This window comes from Schistocerca cancellata, chromosome 7 (assembly GCF_023864275.1).
Source record: "Schistocerca cancellata isolate TAMUIC-IGC-003103 chromosome 7, iqSchCanc2.1, whole genome shotgun sequence".
NCBI lineage: Eukaryota > Metazoa > Arthropoda > Insecta > Orthoptera > Acrididae > Schistocerca > Schistocerca cancellata.
The window spans coordinates 278,323,814-278,343,099 of record NC_064632.1 but is presented as its reverse complement, the minus strand read 5'-3'; the positions used below and the strand labels follow the sequence as shown (position 1 = coordinate 278,343,099).

Here is a 19,286-nt window from a genome sequence, read left to right as displayed (position 1 = left end):
TGTCAAATCTTGTACTATTCAGATTTGTGCGGCATTTGGATGTGACAGCAAATGGCTACTCTGCAAATCGCAATTAGATGCTCGGCATAGTGGTCATCGAACCACCTTAACAGTAGTTCTCTATTATTCCAGTCTCAAACAGTGTGCAGAAAAAACAAACACCTATATCTATCCATGCAAGCTCTGATTTCCCTTATTTTATTGTGACTATCATTTCTCCCTATGTAGGTCTGTGTCTACAAAATATACGATAATAGGAAACGTGCTAATCTTCTTTGAACTCTCTCGATGTACTCTGTTAATCATATCTGTTATGGATCATATACCGCACAGTGGTACTGCAAAAAAGGACAGACAAATGTGGTGTAGGCAGTCCCTTTAGTAGTCTGCGGCATTTTCTACATGTTCTGCCAATTTTTTATCGTGTGGCTAAGGCCTCCCGTTGGGTAGACTGTTCGCCTGGTGCAGGTCTTTAGATTTGACGCCACTTCGGCGACCTGCGCGTCAAAGGGGATGAAATGATGATTAGGACAACACAACACCCAGTCCCTGAGCGGAGAAAATCTCCGACCCAGCCAGGAATCGAACCCGGGCCCTTAGGATTGACAGTCTGTCACGCTGACCACTCAGCTACCGGGGCGGACATGTTCTGCCAATGAAACACAGTCTTTAGTTCCCAACAACATTTTCTATGTTTCTTTCTAATTTAAGTTGCTCGTAATTGTAATTGGGCTTTAAATTTGACTGATTTATCGTGTAACAGAAATTTAACGGATTCCTTTTAACACTCGTGTGGATGACTTCACACTTTTCATTATTTAGGATCAATTGACAATTTTCTCAACGTACGGATCAATTGACAATTTTCTCACCGTACAGACAGTAGCTCGATGTTGACTGCATGGGAATTTTGAGGGCAGGCATACTTGTCGAAGTCCTGGTCAACCGGGTTTACCCGTCGCGAGGGAGGATTGCCGTATTGCTCACTGAGCATGACCCTTTACATATGCACCTCTCATCCAACTAACAGACTAGATGCGACATTCTGTGTTATCCCGCACCACCGGTCGGAGACTATCGGCTACCATACGAGGTAAGTACTACCCGTGTGTAGGATTCCGTTAATGCCACAACGCAGATGGCTGCGTTTGGAATGGTGCTGTGACTAGGAAGCACATACTGACAAATGGAGTCGCATTGCTTTCAGCAACACATTTCAGTGCTGCACTGGCCCGGGTGACTGACGTCAGAGTATGGCAGGGCAACCTTATTCTGTAGGAAACTGCTCTTCCACACATAGAACGTGTCTCTATAAACTCTCTTCATGATGTTGAGGTACTCCCACAGCTAACAGGGTCAAGAGATCTGTCCCCGATAGAGCACATGTAGGACCAGCTCAGGCACCAACTCCGGCCCAGTATGTGTGTTGAGGATAGCGATAGCGAGGACGAGTTACTACAGTTGTAGGTCAGCTTGCCCCAGAAGAGGATAAAACGGCTTTGACACCCTTTCGTACTGAATTGCTGTGTGCATACAGGACAGAGGGGATGCAACACCCTACTGAGAAGTGGGCTCATACTGCCAAGTTGTTTGTAAATTTGATTCAATTTTACAATCGCTGAAACATCGTGTACCCTCTCAACCAGTGGAGTTTCGTTTCATTTCCTCCTCCACTTGTGGGTGCTTCACTTTTTTTGGCAGGCAGTGTGTGTGTTTGGAACGTCCATGACAGAAGTGCAAGTTCCTTGAAGTAACAGTTTTACTCCAGTGCACAGTCGTATTTAATGCTGATATATCCGGTGTTCACAGTGCTTTTTACAGCGTTTCTGCTTTAACAATAGAGCACTGGACAACTTTTTGGTCAGTGGTGGCACATCAGCATTCGTCAGATCGTGCAAAGTGCATAGCCGAGCCCTTCCTGCTGGAGGAGTGTGAATCGATATGTGAATCCACCCCATAGGTGAGCTGTTACAATCACCCCAATGGAAGGAGTATGAATTTGATGGCCCATTGACAGTGAATTCATTAAAGTTGGAGCACAGGCTTAGTTTGGTGAAGGAAGTTGACTGTGCCCTTTAGAAGAACTATCCTGACATTTCTCTAAAAAGATTTATGGGTATCGTGTAAAATTTGTATGCACGGATGGGGGTTCAGACTGCGTTCTTCCGAATGCAAGTCTGTGTCTTGCCATTACGCCACCTCGCTGACAAAGTTATTGTGGGGGTGAACAGTTTCATTATAAGAACATTTACTGGCCCTCAATAGAGTTAGGATGCTAATAAACTTCAGAAATGCTTGGTTTCCCTAAAGTAAAAGTTCACTTCAAGCTTAATAAGTCACAATTCAATGGAGCTAAAAAGGGGAATTTGCACTTTATTTGTACAGTTAACTTGAATCAGTCATCAATTTAATCTATGCACAATTATTTTTTTATGATAATGTTTATAAGGATGGAAATTGAATAAAACATTAATCCTCCACACTTAGTTATGAACTTAGGAGCTGTTGGATTCTTCCCTCTGGTAATCTGTATCAGTATAAAAACCATCAAAAATAAAGTCCATAAGTAGTGTTCACTTACTTAAATTTTCCCTCACTGCGTGAGCATCGCCCCAGGTGGCTTGCCACTCTTTGGCGGGTTCGTGATTGGCTACCACAGTGCCCCTGCCTTTGCAGCGTTTTTTCCCTTCCATGCTGCTGCCATTCTTTTCCCCTCCCTTGTGGAACACATCTATGATGTTATTGGAAATGTTCTGCATTGTCTGTTGCTGACGTAAGAACAGTCTTACCTTTGTTTTTCACTCCCTTGTCCTTTCTTCGGTTCCCTTCTCCTCTCGTTCCTCTGCTTCGGCGTTTGGGGTTCCCCTTTTTCTTCTTCCTCCCTGTGCCCTCCTGAAGGCCGGCCCACACATCTGACGTATAACAGGTGACTGTATAATGGGTAACTCCCAGCCCTGGATCGACAGATAGGGTTTGCACGTACCCCCTGGTACAGGGGTGATTGCCTGAGCTGCAACCTTCACTAATTGCCGATTGGTCCCTCTATCAGATGGTCGGGAGGTATGCCCTAAGGTGTGAACAATCACCTAAGACGGGTGGGCCCGTTGTGAAGGGAGCCCCCAGTTGGAGGGAGTGCGCCGTCGGAGACACTGCCAATCATTAGGGATTTCCTCACAGTGAGTCAATCATCTTCCCAATCAACATCTATGAAACATAAATGTAATGAGGCTAATTATTTGAAGACCCTTCCTGCTGCACCATGGTTCCTTATGGTCTCGCGTACTGAAGATGGTCAGTCCTTAGTCATGGGTAAATCTGTTTATTATTCAGAAAGGTGTTGATGCAATTGCTGACCCTGTGAAATCCTGCTCTCGTTTACGGAATGGCACTTTGCTTTCGGATTTTCAAGCACAACAACTGCTTACTGCATCGCTTCTCCATGGCTATGCTGTTCGTGTAGAGGCCCATAGACCTTTGAATTCTTCCGGTGGTGTAATTTACACCAGGATGCTCGACGGTCTAAACGAGGCTGAAATCCTCACCTCTCTGATCAGGCCGTCATTGCCGTTCATCGTGCAATGAAAGAGGTAGATTCCTCCTTAGTGCCCACGCACACTCTTTTCCTCATCTTTGATAGTGTGGTGCTGCCGTCGAAGATCAAAGCAGGCAGTGAAATTATCACAGTCCAGCTGTACATTCCGAACTGTATGCACTGCTACCAGTATCATCATTTCAACCACACTAGATGTTTTGTCGACGCCCAGCCAAATGTGTAACTTGTGGTAGGAATGCACCCAAGGGCGATTTTCCACCTCCTTCTCCCCGATGAATCAACTGCAATAGCAGCCATGCCGCCTCCTCTCGGGATTGTCCCGTGCATCTTGATTAGCGGGCTGTCAAAGAGGTTCGGTTAAAGGAAAAAGTGCCTTACTCAGTAGCTTACAAGTTACTGGCTAGTCACAAACCCTGTGTTCTCCCTTCTGGCTCATATAGTTCTGTTTTTGTTACTCCTCGCTCCGTGAAGGACATGGCCACGCAGATGTGTGACCTCAAATTCAGCTCTGAGTTTGTGAAATCTCCCAGTGTCAAGCTAGCATTGCCATCCTCCCGTCTCAATGTGCGAAGCCACCAGCTACACAACCAGTAAGCAGGAAAGGACAGAAGGAGTACTCCCGTGAAGACTTTCTCCATCCCTCCAGCCAAACAACACCCTAAACTGTCTGGTTAGAGAAAAGCTTGAAGTAGTCCACCAAAGGCGAACAGTCTTCTCCTTCTCCAACTCAAAGATCCTGTTTAACAGTGTCAGCACATGGTACCTTAGCCCAGCCGGCCTCTGTCTTGCCAGCGCCCACCACCAACCGATTTTCAGCGTTGGACTCCACAGACCGACTGCACAAGCAAACAGATGCTTCTGTGGACCCCATGGAGCAGGATCCTCCTGCTTCTGTGCCCTGTAGTAGCGACTCTCCACTGGCTGTCCCTTGGTGACTGCCAAGTTGACACCCCTACATCTCTTCCTCATCATGACTGTCCTCAAATGAAACATTCACAGCCTTCGGTCCCACAAAGAGGATTTATGGCTGCATTTAACATCACATCATCCCCTTTACTCTGCCTTCAGGAAACAAAATTGCACCCTCACGACCACTTTGAGCTTTCACATTACTTATCGATTTGTTTTGCCCTTCCCCCTGAGTTCGTCATTCCATCTCATGGGGTTGTCATGCTGCTCATACGGATGACATTCATAGTCAACCCATCTCCCTGACTACCTGTCTTCAAGCTGTTGCAGTTCGCCTTTTTCTTCCCCAGTTGACTTTTTCCCTCTGTACCATATATGTCCCTCAGTCATTCGATGTCACCAGGGCAAGACTTCCTTCTTGTTGGGCAGCTACTTCCCCCATTTTTGCTACTCGGTGACTTTAATGCACATCAACCCATTTGGGGTTCTCCCAGGACCTGTCAGAGAGGTGCCCTGTTGGCTGACCTCCTTAATCAACTTAACCTCTTCTGCCTTAACACTGGAGCACCCACTTCCCTTTCTGACTACTCGCACACCTGTTCCCATTTGGATCTATCCTTTTACACTGCCCAGCTTGCCCATCGTCTTGAGTGATCTGTTCTTTCTGACACCTACTTCGGTTGCTGACTCCAGTCCCATCTGTGTGCATGCCCAAATGGCAGCTTACTAAGGCTGACTGACAGCTTTACTCCTCCCTGGCAACCTTTGAAGAAAAATATTTCCCCAGTTGTGATGACTGGATCGACTATCTCACCAATGTTATCCTTTCTGCTGCAGAATATTCCATTCCTTGCACTTCCTCTTTACCACATCATGTCCCAGTCTCTTGGTGGGCTGGGCATGCCGCGATGCAATTCGCACTCAGAGACGTGCTCTAGGTTTTTTTTACCGTCATCCTACAATTGCAAACTGTATTCATTATAAAAAGATGCGTGTAAAGTGTCGTCGCGTTCTTCGGGGTAGCAAACGAGCTAGCTGGATTTCATTTATTAGTTCTTTCAACAGTTCCACCCCTTTCTCTGTCGGGAGGACGACGGTTCAATCCCGTCTCCGGCCATCCTGATTTAGGTTTTCCGTGATTTCCCTAAATCGCTTCAGGCAAATGCCGGGATGGTTCCTTTGAAAGGGCACGGCCGATTTCCTTCCCCATCCTTCCCTCACCCGAGCTTGCACTCCGTCTCTAATGACCTCGTTGTCGACGGGACGCAATAACACCAATCTCCCTCCCTTTCTCTGTCGTGTGGGCCAACCTCAGACGGCTCTCTGTGACTGAGATCCATTCCCCCATTTCCGGCCACACAGTAACAAACGTCATTGTGGACCCTATTGCTGTCTCCAACACCTCCGACTGCTGTTTTGCGGAAGTTTCGAGCTCTTCCCACAATCACCCTGCCTTCCTCCATCGGAACTGAGCGGAGGATGCTCGGGCGGTATCCTTCTCTTCTCCGAATCGTGAGTGCTACAATGCCGCCTTTACTATGAGGTAGTTTGATCATGCTCTCAGTTCATCCCGATCCTCTGCCCCAGGGCTGGACGCCATCCACATTTGGATGGTGCAGCACCTTTCTTTTGCGGGCAAGCACTTTCTGCTTAACACGTACAACCACATTTGGGCAGAGGACACATCTCCTGGGTGCTGGCGTGAAGCCACCATCCTACTCATACCTAAGCGCAGTAAGGACAAAAACCTTCCTTCTAGCTACTGCTCCATCTCTTACCAGGTGCATTTCCAAGGTAATGGAACGTATGATTCATGCCCGGTTGGTAGGGTGGCTAAGAGTCTTGAAATTTACTGATGAATGCACAGTGTGGGTTTAGAGCACGCCATTCTGCAGTTGATCATCTTGTTACTTTGTCTACCCATGTCATGAATGGTTTTCTGCGGAAATCTGACTGTGGCAGTGTTTTTCGGTTTAGAGAAGACATACGACACCTATTGGAGAACTGGTATCCTCCGTACTCTACACGTGGGCTTCCGCAGCCGCCTGCCCTGTTTCCTTGAGGCATTTTTACGAGATCGAGTTTTCTAGGTGCGTGTGGGTTCTGCCTTGTTGGACACCTTTATCCAGGATAATGATGTGCCTCAGGGTTGTGTCCTGAGTGTTGTCCTCTGTGCTATTGCCATTAACCGTATCAAGGCCTGTCTCCCACTGGGCCTCTCCGGCTCCCTTTTTGTTTGATTTTGCCATCTATTGTAGTTCTCCACAGACCAGTCTCACTGAGAGGCGTCTTCTGTGGTGTGTTGATCGTCTTTAGTCTTGGAGCATCAACAATGGCTTTTGCTTTTCCACTGATAAAACCGTCTGTATGCATTTCTGGTGATGCAAGTGGTTTTTCCTGCCATCTTTACATCTTGGGCCTGTTGTCCTTCCATTCATTGAAACTACGAAATTCCTGGGGCTCTTGATCAATAGGAAAGTATCTTGGTCCTCCCATGTATCTTATCTGACAGTCCGCTGTACACGGTTCCTCAATCTCGTGCCTGTCCTCAATGGTACTTCCTGGAGTGCTGATCAAACCACCCTCCTCTGTTTATATCGGCCCCTTGTCCATTCAAAACTAGACTATGGGTGCTTTATGTGTGTGCATGCCCATCCCTCTTACGCCGTCTCAACACTATCCACCATCGTGACATCCGTTCGGCCATGGGTGTGTTTTACACCAGCCTGTTTGAGTGTCTGTATGCTGAAGCTGCTGAACTACCACTATCCACCGCTGTGACTCTCCTCAGCAGGTATGCATACCATTTGTCTGCCATGCATGGCCACCCATCATATGCCGCCTCCTTTCATGATTCCTTTGATCATCAGTATGGGGCTCATCCTTCTTCTCTGTTACCTCCTGCAGTTCACTTTTGGCACTTGCTTCGGCAGCTTAACTCCACACTACCTGCACCTTTCCCGGTGGGTGTGAACCCTTCACCACCTTGGCTTTGTGGAGCGGCCCATGTTAACCTTAGCCTTCATTTGCTTCCTAAGGAAGTACCAGAGCTCCAAGCGCTAATAGAAAGCACTGATGCTCAAATCGTTATAGGTACTGAAAGCTGGATATAAGCTCAGACGAAATTTTTGCGAAGAACCTAATGGTGTTCCAAAAGAATAGGCTAAACACGGTTGGCGGAGGCATGTTTGTTGCTGTCGGAAGTAGTTGAACTTGTCACGAAATTGAAATAGGTACTTCCTGTGAGTTAGTATGGGCGGAACTCATTGTTGGCAACCGGAATAAAATAATAATTGGATCCTTTTACCAACCTCCCAATTCAGATGATACAGTTGCTGAAAGGTTCAAAGAAAACTTGAGTTTGATTTCAAACCCGTAGCCAAATCATTGGAAGGTAGAAGACGAGATACTGGCAGGAGTAAAGCTATGAGGACGGGGCGTGAGTCGTAAGTTTCATATCAGCACACACTCCGCTGCAGAGTGAAAATCTCATTCTGCATACGATAATAGTTGGTGGTGACTTTAATTTACCCTCGATATGTTGGCGAAAATACATAGGTACGCATAAAATATCATCCGAAATTGTGCTAAATGCATTCTTTGAAAATTATCTTGAGCAATTAGTTCATGAGCCCACGCGAATAATAAAAGGTTTTGAAAACACACTGGACCTCTTAGCAACAAATAATCCTGAGTTAATAACGAGCATCAAAACAGATTCAGGGGTTAGTGAACACAGGGTTGTCGTAGCGAGATTGAATATTGTAATCCCCAAATCCTCGAAAAATAAGCAAAAAATATACCTATTCAAAAAAGCAGATAAAAATTCACTTGACGCCTTCATGAGATATAATCTCCACTCATTCCAAATTAATAATATAAGTGTAGACCAGATGTGGCTTAAATTCAACGAAATAGTATCGGCAGCAGTTGAGAGATTTATACCGAATAAATTAACAAACGACGGAGCTGATCCTCCTTGGTACACACAACGGGTTAGAACACTGTTGCAGGAACAACGAAACAAACATGCCAAATTTAAACAGACATAAAATCCCCAAGATTGGTGATCTTTTACAGAACTCGAAATTTAGCTCAGACTTCAATGCGAGATGCTTATAACAGTTTCCACAACGAAACTTTGTCCGGGAACCTGCCAAAAAATTGAAAGCAACTCTGGTCGTATGTGAAGTGTGTTAGCGACAAGAAACAATCAATGCCTTTTGTGCACGATAGCAATGGAGATACTGTCGAAGACAGTGGTGCCAAAGCAGAGTTACTAAACACAGCCTTCTGAAATGCCTTCACAAAAGACGAAGTAAATATTCTAGAATTCGAATCGAGAACAGCTGCCAACATGAGTAACGTAGAAGTAATTATCCTCGGAGTAGTGAAGCAACTTAAGTCACTTAATAAAAGCAAGTCTTCTGGTCCAGACTGTATACCAGTTACGTTCCTTTTGGAGTATGCTGATGCATTAGCTCCGTACTTAACAATCATATACAACCGTTCGCTCGACGGAAGATAGATACCCAGAGACTGGAAAGTTGCACAGGTCACACCAACATTCAAGAAAGGTAGTAGGAGTAATCCACTAAATTACAGGCCCATATCATTAACGTCGATATGCAGCAGGATTTTAGAACATATGTTGTGTTCAAACATAATGAATTAACCTTGAAGAAAACAGTCTGTTGACACAGAGTCAGCATGAGTTTAGAAAACATCGTTCCTATGAAACACAACTAGCTCTTTATTCACATGAAGTGCTGAGTGCTATTGACAAAAGATTTCAGATCGATTCCGTATTTCTGGATTTCCAGAAGGCTTTTGACACTGTACCACACAAGCGGCTCATAGTGAAATTGTGTGTTTATGGAATATGATCTCAGTTATGTGACTGTATAAGTGATTTCTGGCGTTCCCGAAGGTAGTGTTATAGGCCCTTTGCTGTTCCTTATCTATATAAACGGTTTGGGAGACAATCTGAGCAGCCGTCTTCAGTTGTTTGCAGATGACACTGTTGTTATCGACTAATAAAGTCATCAGAAGATCAAAACAAACTGCAAAAAGATTTAGAAGAAATATTGGAATGGTGCGAAAAGTGGCAGTTGACCTTAAATAAGGAAAAGTGAGTGCTAAAAGGAACGCGTTAAACCTCGGTTACACGATAAATCAGTCTAATCTAAAAGCCGTAAATTCACCTCGGTATTACAATTATGAACAATTTAAATTGGAAGGAACACACAGAAAATGTTGTGCGGAAGGCTAACCAAAGACTGTGTTTTATTGGCAGGACACTTAGAAAATGCTGTAATTTACCGTCTAGTAAGGTCATCCGAAGATCAGTATCAGTTGCAAAACGATTTAGAAAAGATTGCTGTATGGTGTGGCAGGTGGCAGTTGACGCTAAATAATGAAAAGTGTGAGGTGATCCACATGAGTTCCAAAAGAAATACGTTGGAATTAGATTACTCGATAAATAGTAAAATTCTCAAGGCTGTCAATTCAACTAAGTACTGGGGTGTTAAAATTACGAACAACTTCAGTTGGAAAGACCACATAGATAATATTGTGGGGAAGGCGAGCCAAAGGTTGCGTTTCATTGGCAGGACACTTAGAAGATACAACGAGTCCACTAGAGAAACAGCTTACACTACACTCGTTCGTCCTCTGTTAGAATATTGCTGCGCGGTGTGGGATCCTTACCAGGTAGTATTGACGGAGGACATCGAAAGGGTGCAAAAAAGGGCAGCTCGTTTTGTACTATCACGTAATAGGGGAGAGAGTGTGGCAGATATGATACGCAAGTTGGGATGGAAGTCATTAAAGCAAAAATGTTTTTCGTCGCGGCAAGATCTATTTACGAAATTTCAGTCACCAATTTTCTCTTCCGAATGCGAAAATATTTTGTTGAGCCCAACCTACATAGGTAGCAATGATCAACAAAATAAAATAAGAGAAATCAGTGCTCGAACAGAAAGGTTTAGGTGTTTGTTTTTCCCGCGCGCTGTTCGGGAGTGGAATGGTAGAGAGATAGTATGATTGTGATTCGATGAACCCTCTGCCAAGCACTTAAATGTGAATTGCAGAGTAATCATGTACATGTAGAATGTAACAGACCTACTAAGGAGACTGCCTACACTACGCTTGTCCGTCCACTTTTAGAATACTGTTGCGCGGTGTAGGATCCTCACCAGATAGGACTGACTGGGTACATCGAGAGAGTTTAAAGAAAGGCAGCACGTTTTGTATTATCGCGAAATGGCAGGGAGTGTCACAGAAATGATACAAGATTTGGGATGGACGTCATTAAAAGAGTTTTTCGTTGCAACGGAATCTTCTCATGAAATTCCAATCACCAACTTTCTCTTCCGAATGCGAAAATATTTTGTTGACACCAACTTACATAGGGAGGAACGATCACCAAGATAAAATAAGGGAAATCGGAGCTCATGCGGAAAGATATGGGTGTTCGTTCTTCCCGCGCGCTATTAGAGATTGGAATAATAGAGAATTGTGAAGGTGGCTCGATGAACACTGCCAGGCACTTAAATGTGATTTACAGAGTATCGATGTAGATGTAGAAGGACACTATTCCAGCCTCGGTCTATCGCCTTCAGTTTCACGACCTTCACATGGAACTTCGCGGTCTGCCAGGAAACAAGGCTGCCGACACTGCTGCCGAAGCTGCAGTCTTCATACCTCAGCCTGTGAGAACCTACTTTCCCTTTGATGATCTCTGTGTTGCTGTCTGTCAGGAGGTTGTGTCCCTTTGGCATCGCCAATGGTTCTCCCTTCACAGGAGTAAGCTCCGGTTTATTGAGCCTTTCCCAGTGGCTTGGACGACCTTCTCTCGGCCCTCCCTTGGCTGCGTATTGGGCACTGCCTTTTTAGCCATCATCATTTGCCAAGTGGCGCTACCCCAGCAGTTTGTACACATTGCACTCAAGTTTCAACTGTTCGCCACTTTCTGATGAAATGTCCATTTTCTTAACCTTTTACGTTCCTATTGTGGTGTCATTTGATTTTTGACAGTTTTAGCAAATGATGTGTGGGCTGTCGCCCATGTCTTACTTTTTATCTGCCAAAGGAATATAGCAAGGCCATGTAATTTTTAGTTTTGGGTCTCCATTTCTGTATGGTGTCTTTTTTAGCCCTTTATCCATGTGCCTGTTTTTAACTGTTTTCTGTTATATCAATTGGGACTGGTATATAGTTGTTTTTTAACTCATCTCTGTCTTCATTTTCTATAGTTTTGACTTTCGCGCGCGCGACCCCAGTCGTTTTTGCGCCCTAAAGCAAAACAAAACTGCGTGAGCATCACTTTGTGTCTTCTCCATGATGAAATTCCTATTTTCTTTAACTTGTTCTAGTACAGATGCTACCACCGTTTTTCTGAGCACAGAATTTCTAACAAAACCACCAGAAACAACTGCTACCTACAGATAAATAAAGACTCGCAGAGGTGACTGTTGATTGATACAGATATCCATAGGAGTTGCGTGTTTTTGGAGTGTTCAACTAGTCCTATTTGCAAATTCTTAATTTTCTGTTAAGGCATGATAATTAAGGAGCTTAGCTGGCAAAACTGCAGAGCAACTCTCGTACCTCAGGTACTAGCCAGCTCAGCACTTGTGTGGTGCTTCTCTACAGTCCCATTAGGTGTTTTCGGTTATTCAGAATCTCTGTTAGAGAACCTGTACTTAAAATAAATAAATTAACGATTGCAACAATTCTTGCATCTTGACATCCAAAGAGAAATAATAAATGTTCTGAAGGTAGTCGTTAGAACAGTGTACTTCTCAATATGGGAACAATAAGCAGAAACAAGAAGTACAATATTTTTGAGTAAGTTGCATGTCAGATATTGTTTTTAGTTAGTTAGATAGTTAGTTACATTTAGTATTTATGTGCTAGACCTGAAAAACCAATTAATATTGATGAATTGGGTTCCTTTTTTATGATTTCTCATTTTATCAGGCTTAGACCCCATGTAAAGCAAAGTTTAAATTCCACAGGAAAATACTTTGTGTGGTCCACCCATCTTGAGTGTCAGTCCTAGCGGTTTGCCAGCAAGCACTGTGGATGTTCATCAACATACAGGAGTAGGTCTGGAATTTTCACCGAGGCGGACAGTCACTGCTGGAGGTGAGATAAAGTTAACACTTTCTATTACTGTGATTTTGGAGTCAAGTTTCTTAGGGGCGATTAATAATGTGCTTCTTTGACTTCACAGAAATTCGCCTGAGTCCTTTACAAATTCAGCATTCGCCTCCGTATTTTAGAACTAACAGTCAAGATGATGGAAGGAAGGCAAGTATTAGCTTTTCTAGATTTCGTGTTAATTGTACATATTGCATCTTCAATCTGTACCACATTGTTAATGTCTCACATATTCTGCTTCCAGTGTACGAAGTTATTAAGTCTATATGACAATAGCAGAAGGTATAAGAAAATAAATGTAATGGAATAATCATATATTGACATAATCTGTTTACTTAAATTTAATTCTTCTCCCATCTTTTAAAGACACATCTCTAAATTTACAATACAAGATGATGATTTGCACCATTTGTCATTTCCAACTTTGTCTATGAATGGAGAGAGAAATTGCTGTATTAATGCCATTATTACAGAGTGAAAGCCCTTCGCGAAAACGAAGGAGAGTATCTCGTGGAGGCATTCAGATGGCAGTACCTGTTCCCACAACAGCGCCACATACGAGGACACCTTGGGAACAGCGCCGTTCTCCCAGGCACCAGTCAACTGCTCGGAGGTTTGTTCCGTTTGATTTTTCAGATGTAGTTGTTAAATACAGTGAGTCACGCAGCTCCTTGTTTTCCTGCAACTTTGCTGCTGAAGTGCCACCAAGTGTCTGACATGTATGAACATGTGAAACGATGGCGTGTTGTGTGGGGGTGAAGCAGCACATTTAAAAGGCAAATTAGGTCTTATTTCAGAGCTTACTGCGGTGCTGTACATATGGAAAGTTGTTTTAATGTGAAATTAAATAAAATGTTTTTCTTTACTTAGGCAATGTGGTTTCAGTAACAGAGAGAGACGGAAAACCACTTTTTCTTGAAAGCGAATTAAAATAGTCCATACCGGTAGATTTGTATAATAAGTCAAAACCAGGAAAAGTGTAAGGTATGTTCATTATCACCACTGATGTTCGTTCATTGAAGAGGAATTAGGTAATTAAAGAAGTGTTGTTAAGGACAGAAAATTAGCACATACAGTGAATCGCTGATGCACTGGTGGTAGCTGAAAGTGAACATGAATTGTTCTTTATGCTAAACATAATGGAACATGGGCTGGTTGTATTTTAAGATATGCAAAATAAATAAGAAGAAAGTATCACATTTGGACGTGCTGGAGAACTAAATGTTACAGCTGGGCAAAAAGGATCTAAAAGGGGTATATACATTTAGATATGTGGGAAGCAGAATTAATAAAACTGATTGGTACACACAGCATATAAATTAAACGACAAGGTCTTTTATAAAAATCAATAGCAGCTAGTGTCCATGAATGTGAAAACATGCCTAGTTTTAAATGTATTAAAATTAGTCTGAAATTTGTAAAAAAACTCGAGAAACAAACTAAAATTGGCGCAAAGCATCAGAAAGTATGTAGCTTGTGCATGTACCACCAATTGGTTCCTTTGGAATTCACACATATTAGGACACAGTTCATTTCTCATTTTAACCCATCAACTGCTCTATAACATGTTGACACGCACCATTGCTGCTCCCCCCAGGGGGTTCACAACTCTTTTGTGGACACGTGCGTAGCGAGCACGGGACCCCGAGCTAATGTGGCCCTACTTCCTTTCCGGGCTGCATACCTTCCCTTTCCTCATCCTTCCCCCTCCCCCATCTTCCCCCCCCCCCTCACCTCTGGCTCTTTCCTTCCCTTTCTCCCCATCTGGGAGTATGGTTTGTGCCTACGTCCGGAGACGGACGCGCTAAACTGTCCGTCCGTTTGTCGGGAGGTGTGACCTGAGGTGTGAACAATCACCTAAGACGGGAGTGCCCTCAGTGAGGGCCCCCACAAGGGAGGAGCGCGCCATCGGAGACGCTGGTAATCATTGGGGATTCTTCCGCAATGGTTTCCTCACCTTCCACTATGTCTGCTCACAAACGTAAGTTCACTGAGTCTCAGCCACAGACAGTTCTTCCATCGTTGCCACAGTTCCTTGTTGTTTCTCGGTCTGACGAAGATCACGACTTCTCCACGGTCAACCCATTCATTATTCAGAAAGGTGTCGACGCAATTGCAGGTCCTGTAAAGTCTTCTTCCAGATTACGGAATGGCACCCTGTTGTTAGAAACAGTCGGTGCCCTCCAGGCACAAAAATTGCTGCGTACTTCTCTGCTCCACACCTTCCCTGTCCGGGTGGAACCGCACCGTACCTTAAATTCCTCGCGTGGAGTCGTTTATACGCGCTCCCTCGGTGGATTGTCTGACGAAGAAATTCAGCACTACCTATCTGACCAGGGCGTAACGGCTGTTCATAGAGTTATGAAAAGGGTTGACACGAACATCATTCCAACCCGCACTGTCTTCTTGACATTTGACGAAGTTCAACTCCCATCGAAAATCAAAGCAGGCTATGAGATAATTTCCGTTTGCCCTTATGTCCCAAACCCTACGCGTTGCTATTGGTGTCAGCGGCTCAATCACACCAGCCAGTCCTGTTCCAATCCGGCCAAATGTGTTACGTGTGGCAAGGATGCCCATGAGGGTGCTTGTCCACCTCCGTCCCCTCGCTGCATCAACTGTATGGGTGACCACGCTGCTTCCTCTCGAGATTGCCCCGTTTTTAAGGACGAAAAGCTCATCCATGAAATAAGAGTGAAGGAAAAGGTGTCTACCTTTGCTGCTCGAAAATTATTCGCCAGTCGCCAGCCCACCGTGCCTCAGACAGGAAAATACAGCACTGTCCTTGCTTCTCCTCGGCCAACAAAGGAGGCGGCCACGCAGACTTGCGACCTCACCTTTAGTGCCACGGTCGTCAGATCGGCCAGCGCAAAGATCGCCCGTTCAACCTCACCACTTTCGCCTGCCCACTCTATGGCTCACCCTTTGTTGGGTTCTGCTAAATCTTGAGCCCAAAAGTCAGACACCAAGCCTTCCAAAAAAGAGCATACTCGTGAAGAGTTTTTACGTACCGCAACTTCCCAACCATCGGTTCCTCCTTCATCTAAACATCATACTTACAAGAAGGTTACAAAGAAACCCAGTTCCTCTCCTTCTCCGCCAAGGCGTGTCCCATCTACAGCACCACCTGGCGGAAATCGCCCTCGGCCGTCTTCTGTGTCGCCGAGGCGCACTGCTGGTGGCCGGTCAACCGGCCGATCGCTGGTGGCAGGAGCTGCTCCTGACCAACCTATGGATCAGGATCTTCTGCCTTCGGCTGAATGCCATTCCATGCTGTCGGTCGCTAGCTCCGAGCAGTCTTCGAGTTGACAGCAACTTTGGTCACATTCCTCCAATTTCTGTTCACCCCATGTCCATTATCCACTGGAATATCCGCGGCATTCAGCCAATAGGGATGAATTGTCGATCCTCTTACGATCCTACTCGCCGGTCATCTTCTGTCTTCAGGAAACAAAGCTGCGTCCCCATGACCGCTTTGTTCTCCCCCATTTTCAGTCCGTCCGATATGATCTCCCCTCTGTTGAAGGCACTCCAGCCCATGGAGGACTCATGATTCTTCTCCATGATACTCTCCATTATCACCCAATCCCCTTGAACACTTCCTTCCAAGCTGTCGCCGTCCGTCTTTCCCTTTCCGGATACACGTTCTCTCTTTGTACTGTATACATTCCATCGTCCACACCAATGGCACGAGCTGATCTCCTTCATCTTCTTGGTCAGCTTCCACCCCCCTATTTGCTGGTTGGGGACTTCAATGCCCACCACCCGCTTTGGGGATCTCCACATCCTTGTCCACGTGGCTCACTATTGCTAGACGTCTTCCACCAAGCGGATCTAGTTTGCCTCAACACTGGGGTCCCTACATTTTTGTCTGCCTCCACGACAAATTTATCTCATTTGGACCTTGCGGTCGGTACTGTTCCGCTAGCTCGGCGCTTCGAATGGTTCGCCCTTGATGATACACACTCGAGTGACCACTTTCTATGTGTCCTCAGACTGCAGCCTCAACTGCCATACATGCGTCCGAGACGCTGGAAGTTTGCCCAGGCCGACTGGACACTTTTTTCGTCTCTAGCGACATTCGATGACCGTCACTTTCCCAGCGTTGAAGATGAGGTCACACACGTTACCGACGTTATTCTTACGGCTGCGGAACGTTCAATACCACGCACCTCCGAATTGCCCCGGCGCCCCCCAGTTCCTTGGTGGAACGAGGCATGCCGTGACGCAATACGCGAGCGGCGACGTGCTCTCCGCGTTTTCCGCTACCATCCTACTTTGGCCAACTGTATCCGCTATAAGCAGTTTTGAGCGCGATGCCGTCGTGTCATCCGCGATACCAAGAAGGCAAGCTGGAAATTTTTTATTAGCGCATTTAACACCTTCACTCCCTCCTCGGAAGTTTGGAGTCGGCTTCGACGGTTCTCAGGCGCACCTAGTTTCTCCCCGGTCTCGGGGCTCACTGTCGCGCGTGATACATTAGTGGACCCCGTCGCAATTTCTAACACATTGGGTCAGCACTTTGCTGAGATTTCGAGCTCTTCAAATTACCCGCCAGCGTTTCTCCCGAAGAAACATGCAGCGGAAGTGCGACCTCTTGCTTTCTCCTCTCAAAATCGCGAAAGCTAAAATACTGTTTTCTGCATGCAGGAACTCCAACATGCCCCCTCTTCTTCTCGCTCCTCCGCCCCAGGACCGGATGGTATCCACGTCCAAATGTTGCTGCATTTATCAACCCATAGTCTGCGTTACCTCCTTCGCCTTTATAATCGAATTTGGACCGACAGTACTTTTCCCAGACGATGGCGGGAAGCTATCGTCGTTCCTGTTCCGAAACCTGGAAAGGACAAACATCTCCACTCAAGCTATCGCCCCATTTCTCTCACGAGTAGTGTCTGTAAGGTTTTGGAGCGTATGGTGAATTACCGTTTAGCTTGGTGGCTGGAATCCCGCAGACTTTTAACACCTGCCCAATGCGGATTCCGAAAGCATCGTTCTGCAGTTGACCATCTTGTTGCTCTCTCCACTTATATCATGAACAATTTTCTCCGGAAACGCCAAACGGTAGCAATATTTTTTGATCTGGAGAGAGCATACGATACCTGTTGGAGGACAGGTATCCTCCGCACACTGTTCTCTTGGGGCTTTCGAGGTCGGCTACCCCTTTTTCTTCGCGAATTTATGGCAGAGCGCACATTTAGGGTGCGGGTGAACACTGCTCTCTCCCGTACTTTCTCCCAAGAAAACGGGGTACCCCAGGGCTCCGTGCTGAGTGTTGTACTGTTTGCCATTGCCATCAATCCCATTATGGATTGTCTCCTTCCTGATGTCTTGGGCTCCCTCTTTGTGGACGGTTTTGCGATCTACTACAGCTCTCAACGGACCAGCCTTCTAGAACAACGTCTTCAATTATGTCTCTATCGCCTCCATTCTTGGAGCATCGACGCCGGCTTCCGTTTTTCTCCCAGTAAGACCGTTTGTGTTAATTTTTGGCAACGTAAGGAGTTTCTTCCACCCTCCTTACATCTAGGACCTGTCAACCTTCCGTTTTCAGACGTCGCTAAATTCTTGGGTCTTATGTTTGACAGAAAACTATGCTGGTCCTCCCACATTTCGTATCTTTCGGCTCGCTGTCTGCGATCCCTCAACACCCTCCGTGTCCTGAATGGTACCTCCTGGGGAGCAGACCGAGTGGTCCTTCTCCGCCTCTATCGCGCCTTAATGCACTCGAAATTGGACTATGGAAGCATAGTCTACTCCTCTGCTCGGCCGTCTATTCTTCGGCGTCTCGACTCTATCCACCACCGTGGATTACGTTTAGTGTCTGGAGCTTTTTATACCAGCCCTGTGGAAAGCCTTTATGCTGAGACTGCTGAACCTCCGCTGTCCAATCGGCGAGCAGTCCTTCTGAGTCGTTATGCCAGCCATCTGTCTTCCATGCCTGCTAATCCAGCCCATGACATATTTTTCGACGCCTCCTTTGATGTAGGGTATGCAGGCCGCCCCTCCTCCCTACTACCACCGGGAGTCCGTTTCCGTCAACTGCTCCATTCTCTTTCCTTCTGCTTTCCAAAAACCTTCTTGACAACTTGGGGTACAGCACCGCCTTGGCTCCGTCCCCGGATCTGCCTGCTCCGTGACCTTTGTCGATTTCCCAAGGATCATACCCCTTCACTTGTTTATCGTTGGGCATTTGCTGCTCTATGTGCACAAATGACGGACACCACATTTATTTACACCGACGGCTCGAAAACATCGTTAGGTGTAGGTAGTGCCTATGTTGTTGGAGACACCCTAAATCACTTTCGGCTTCCCGACCAGTGTTCGGTCTATACTGCGGAGCTTTACGCTGTTCTCCAGGCTGTCCACTACATCCGCCGCCATCAGCGGATACAGTACGTTATCTGCTCCGATTCTCTCAGCTCTCTCCTCAGTCTCCAAGCTCTTTACCCTGTGCGCCCCCTGGTCCACCGGATTCAGGACTGTCTGCGCTTGCTCCACCTGGGGGGCGTCTCGGTGGCGTTCCTCTGGCTCCCGGGACACGTTGGTATCTGCGGAAATGAGGAGGCCGATATTGCAGTCAAGGCTGCAGTCTCTCTTCTTCGGCCAGCTATTCCATCGATTCCCGTCGCCGATCTACGGAGCGTCTTATGTCGTC

General features: G+C 45.9%; 1 protein-coding gene across 3 annotated transcripts in view; it reads left to right on the top strand.

Moving 5' to 3' along the window:
• LOC126091849 (RING finger protein 44-like) overlaps window positions 1-19,286 on the top strand; it is a 143,851-nt gene that overhangs the window by 40,679 nt on the left and 83,886 nt on the right. For all 3 annotated transcript variants that reach the window (XM_049907111.1, XM_049907109.1, XM_049907110.1), the window contains exons 5-7: window positions 12,484-12,613; window positions 12,702-12,778; window positions 13,102-13,241. In XM_049907111.1, the coding sequence (XP_049763068.1) occupies window positions 12,484-12,613; window positions 12,702-12,778; window positions 13,102-13,241 (347 nt within the window). The remainder of the gene's footprint in view (window positions 1-12,483; window positions 12,614-12,701; window positions 12,779-13,101; window positions 13,242-19,286) is intronic.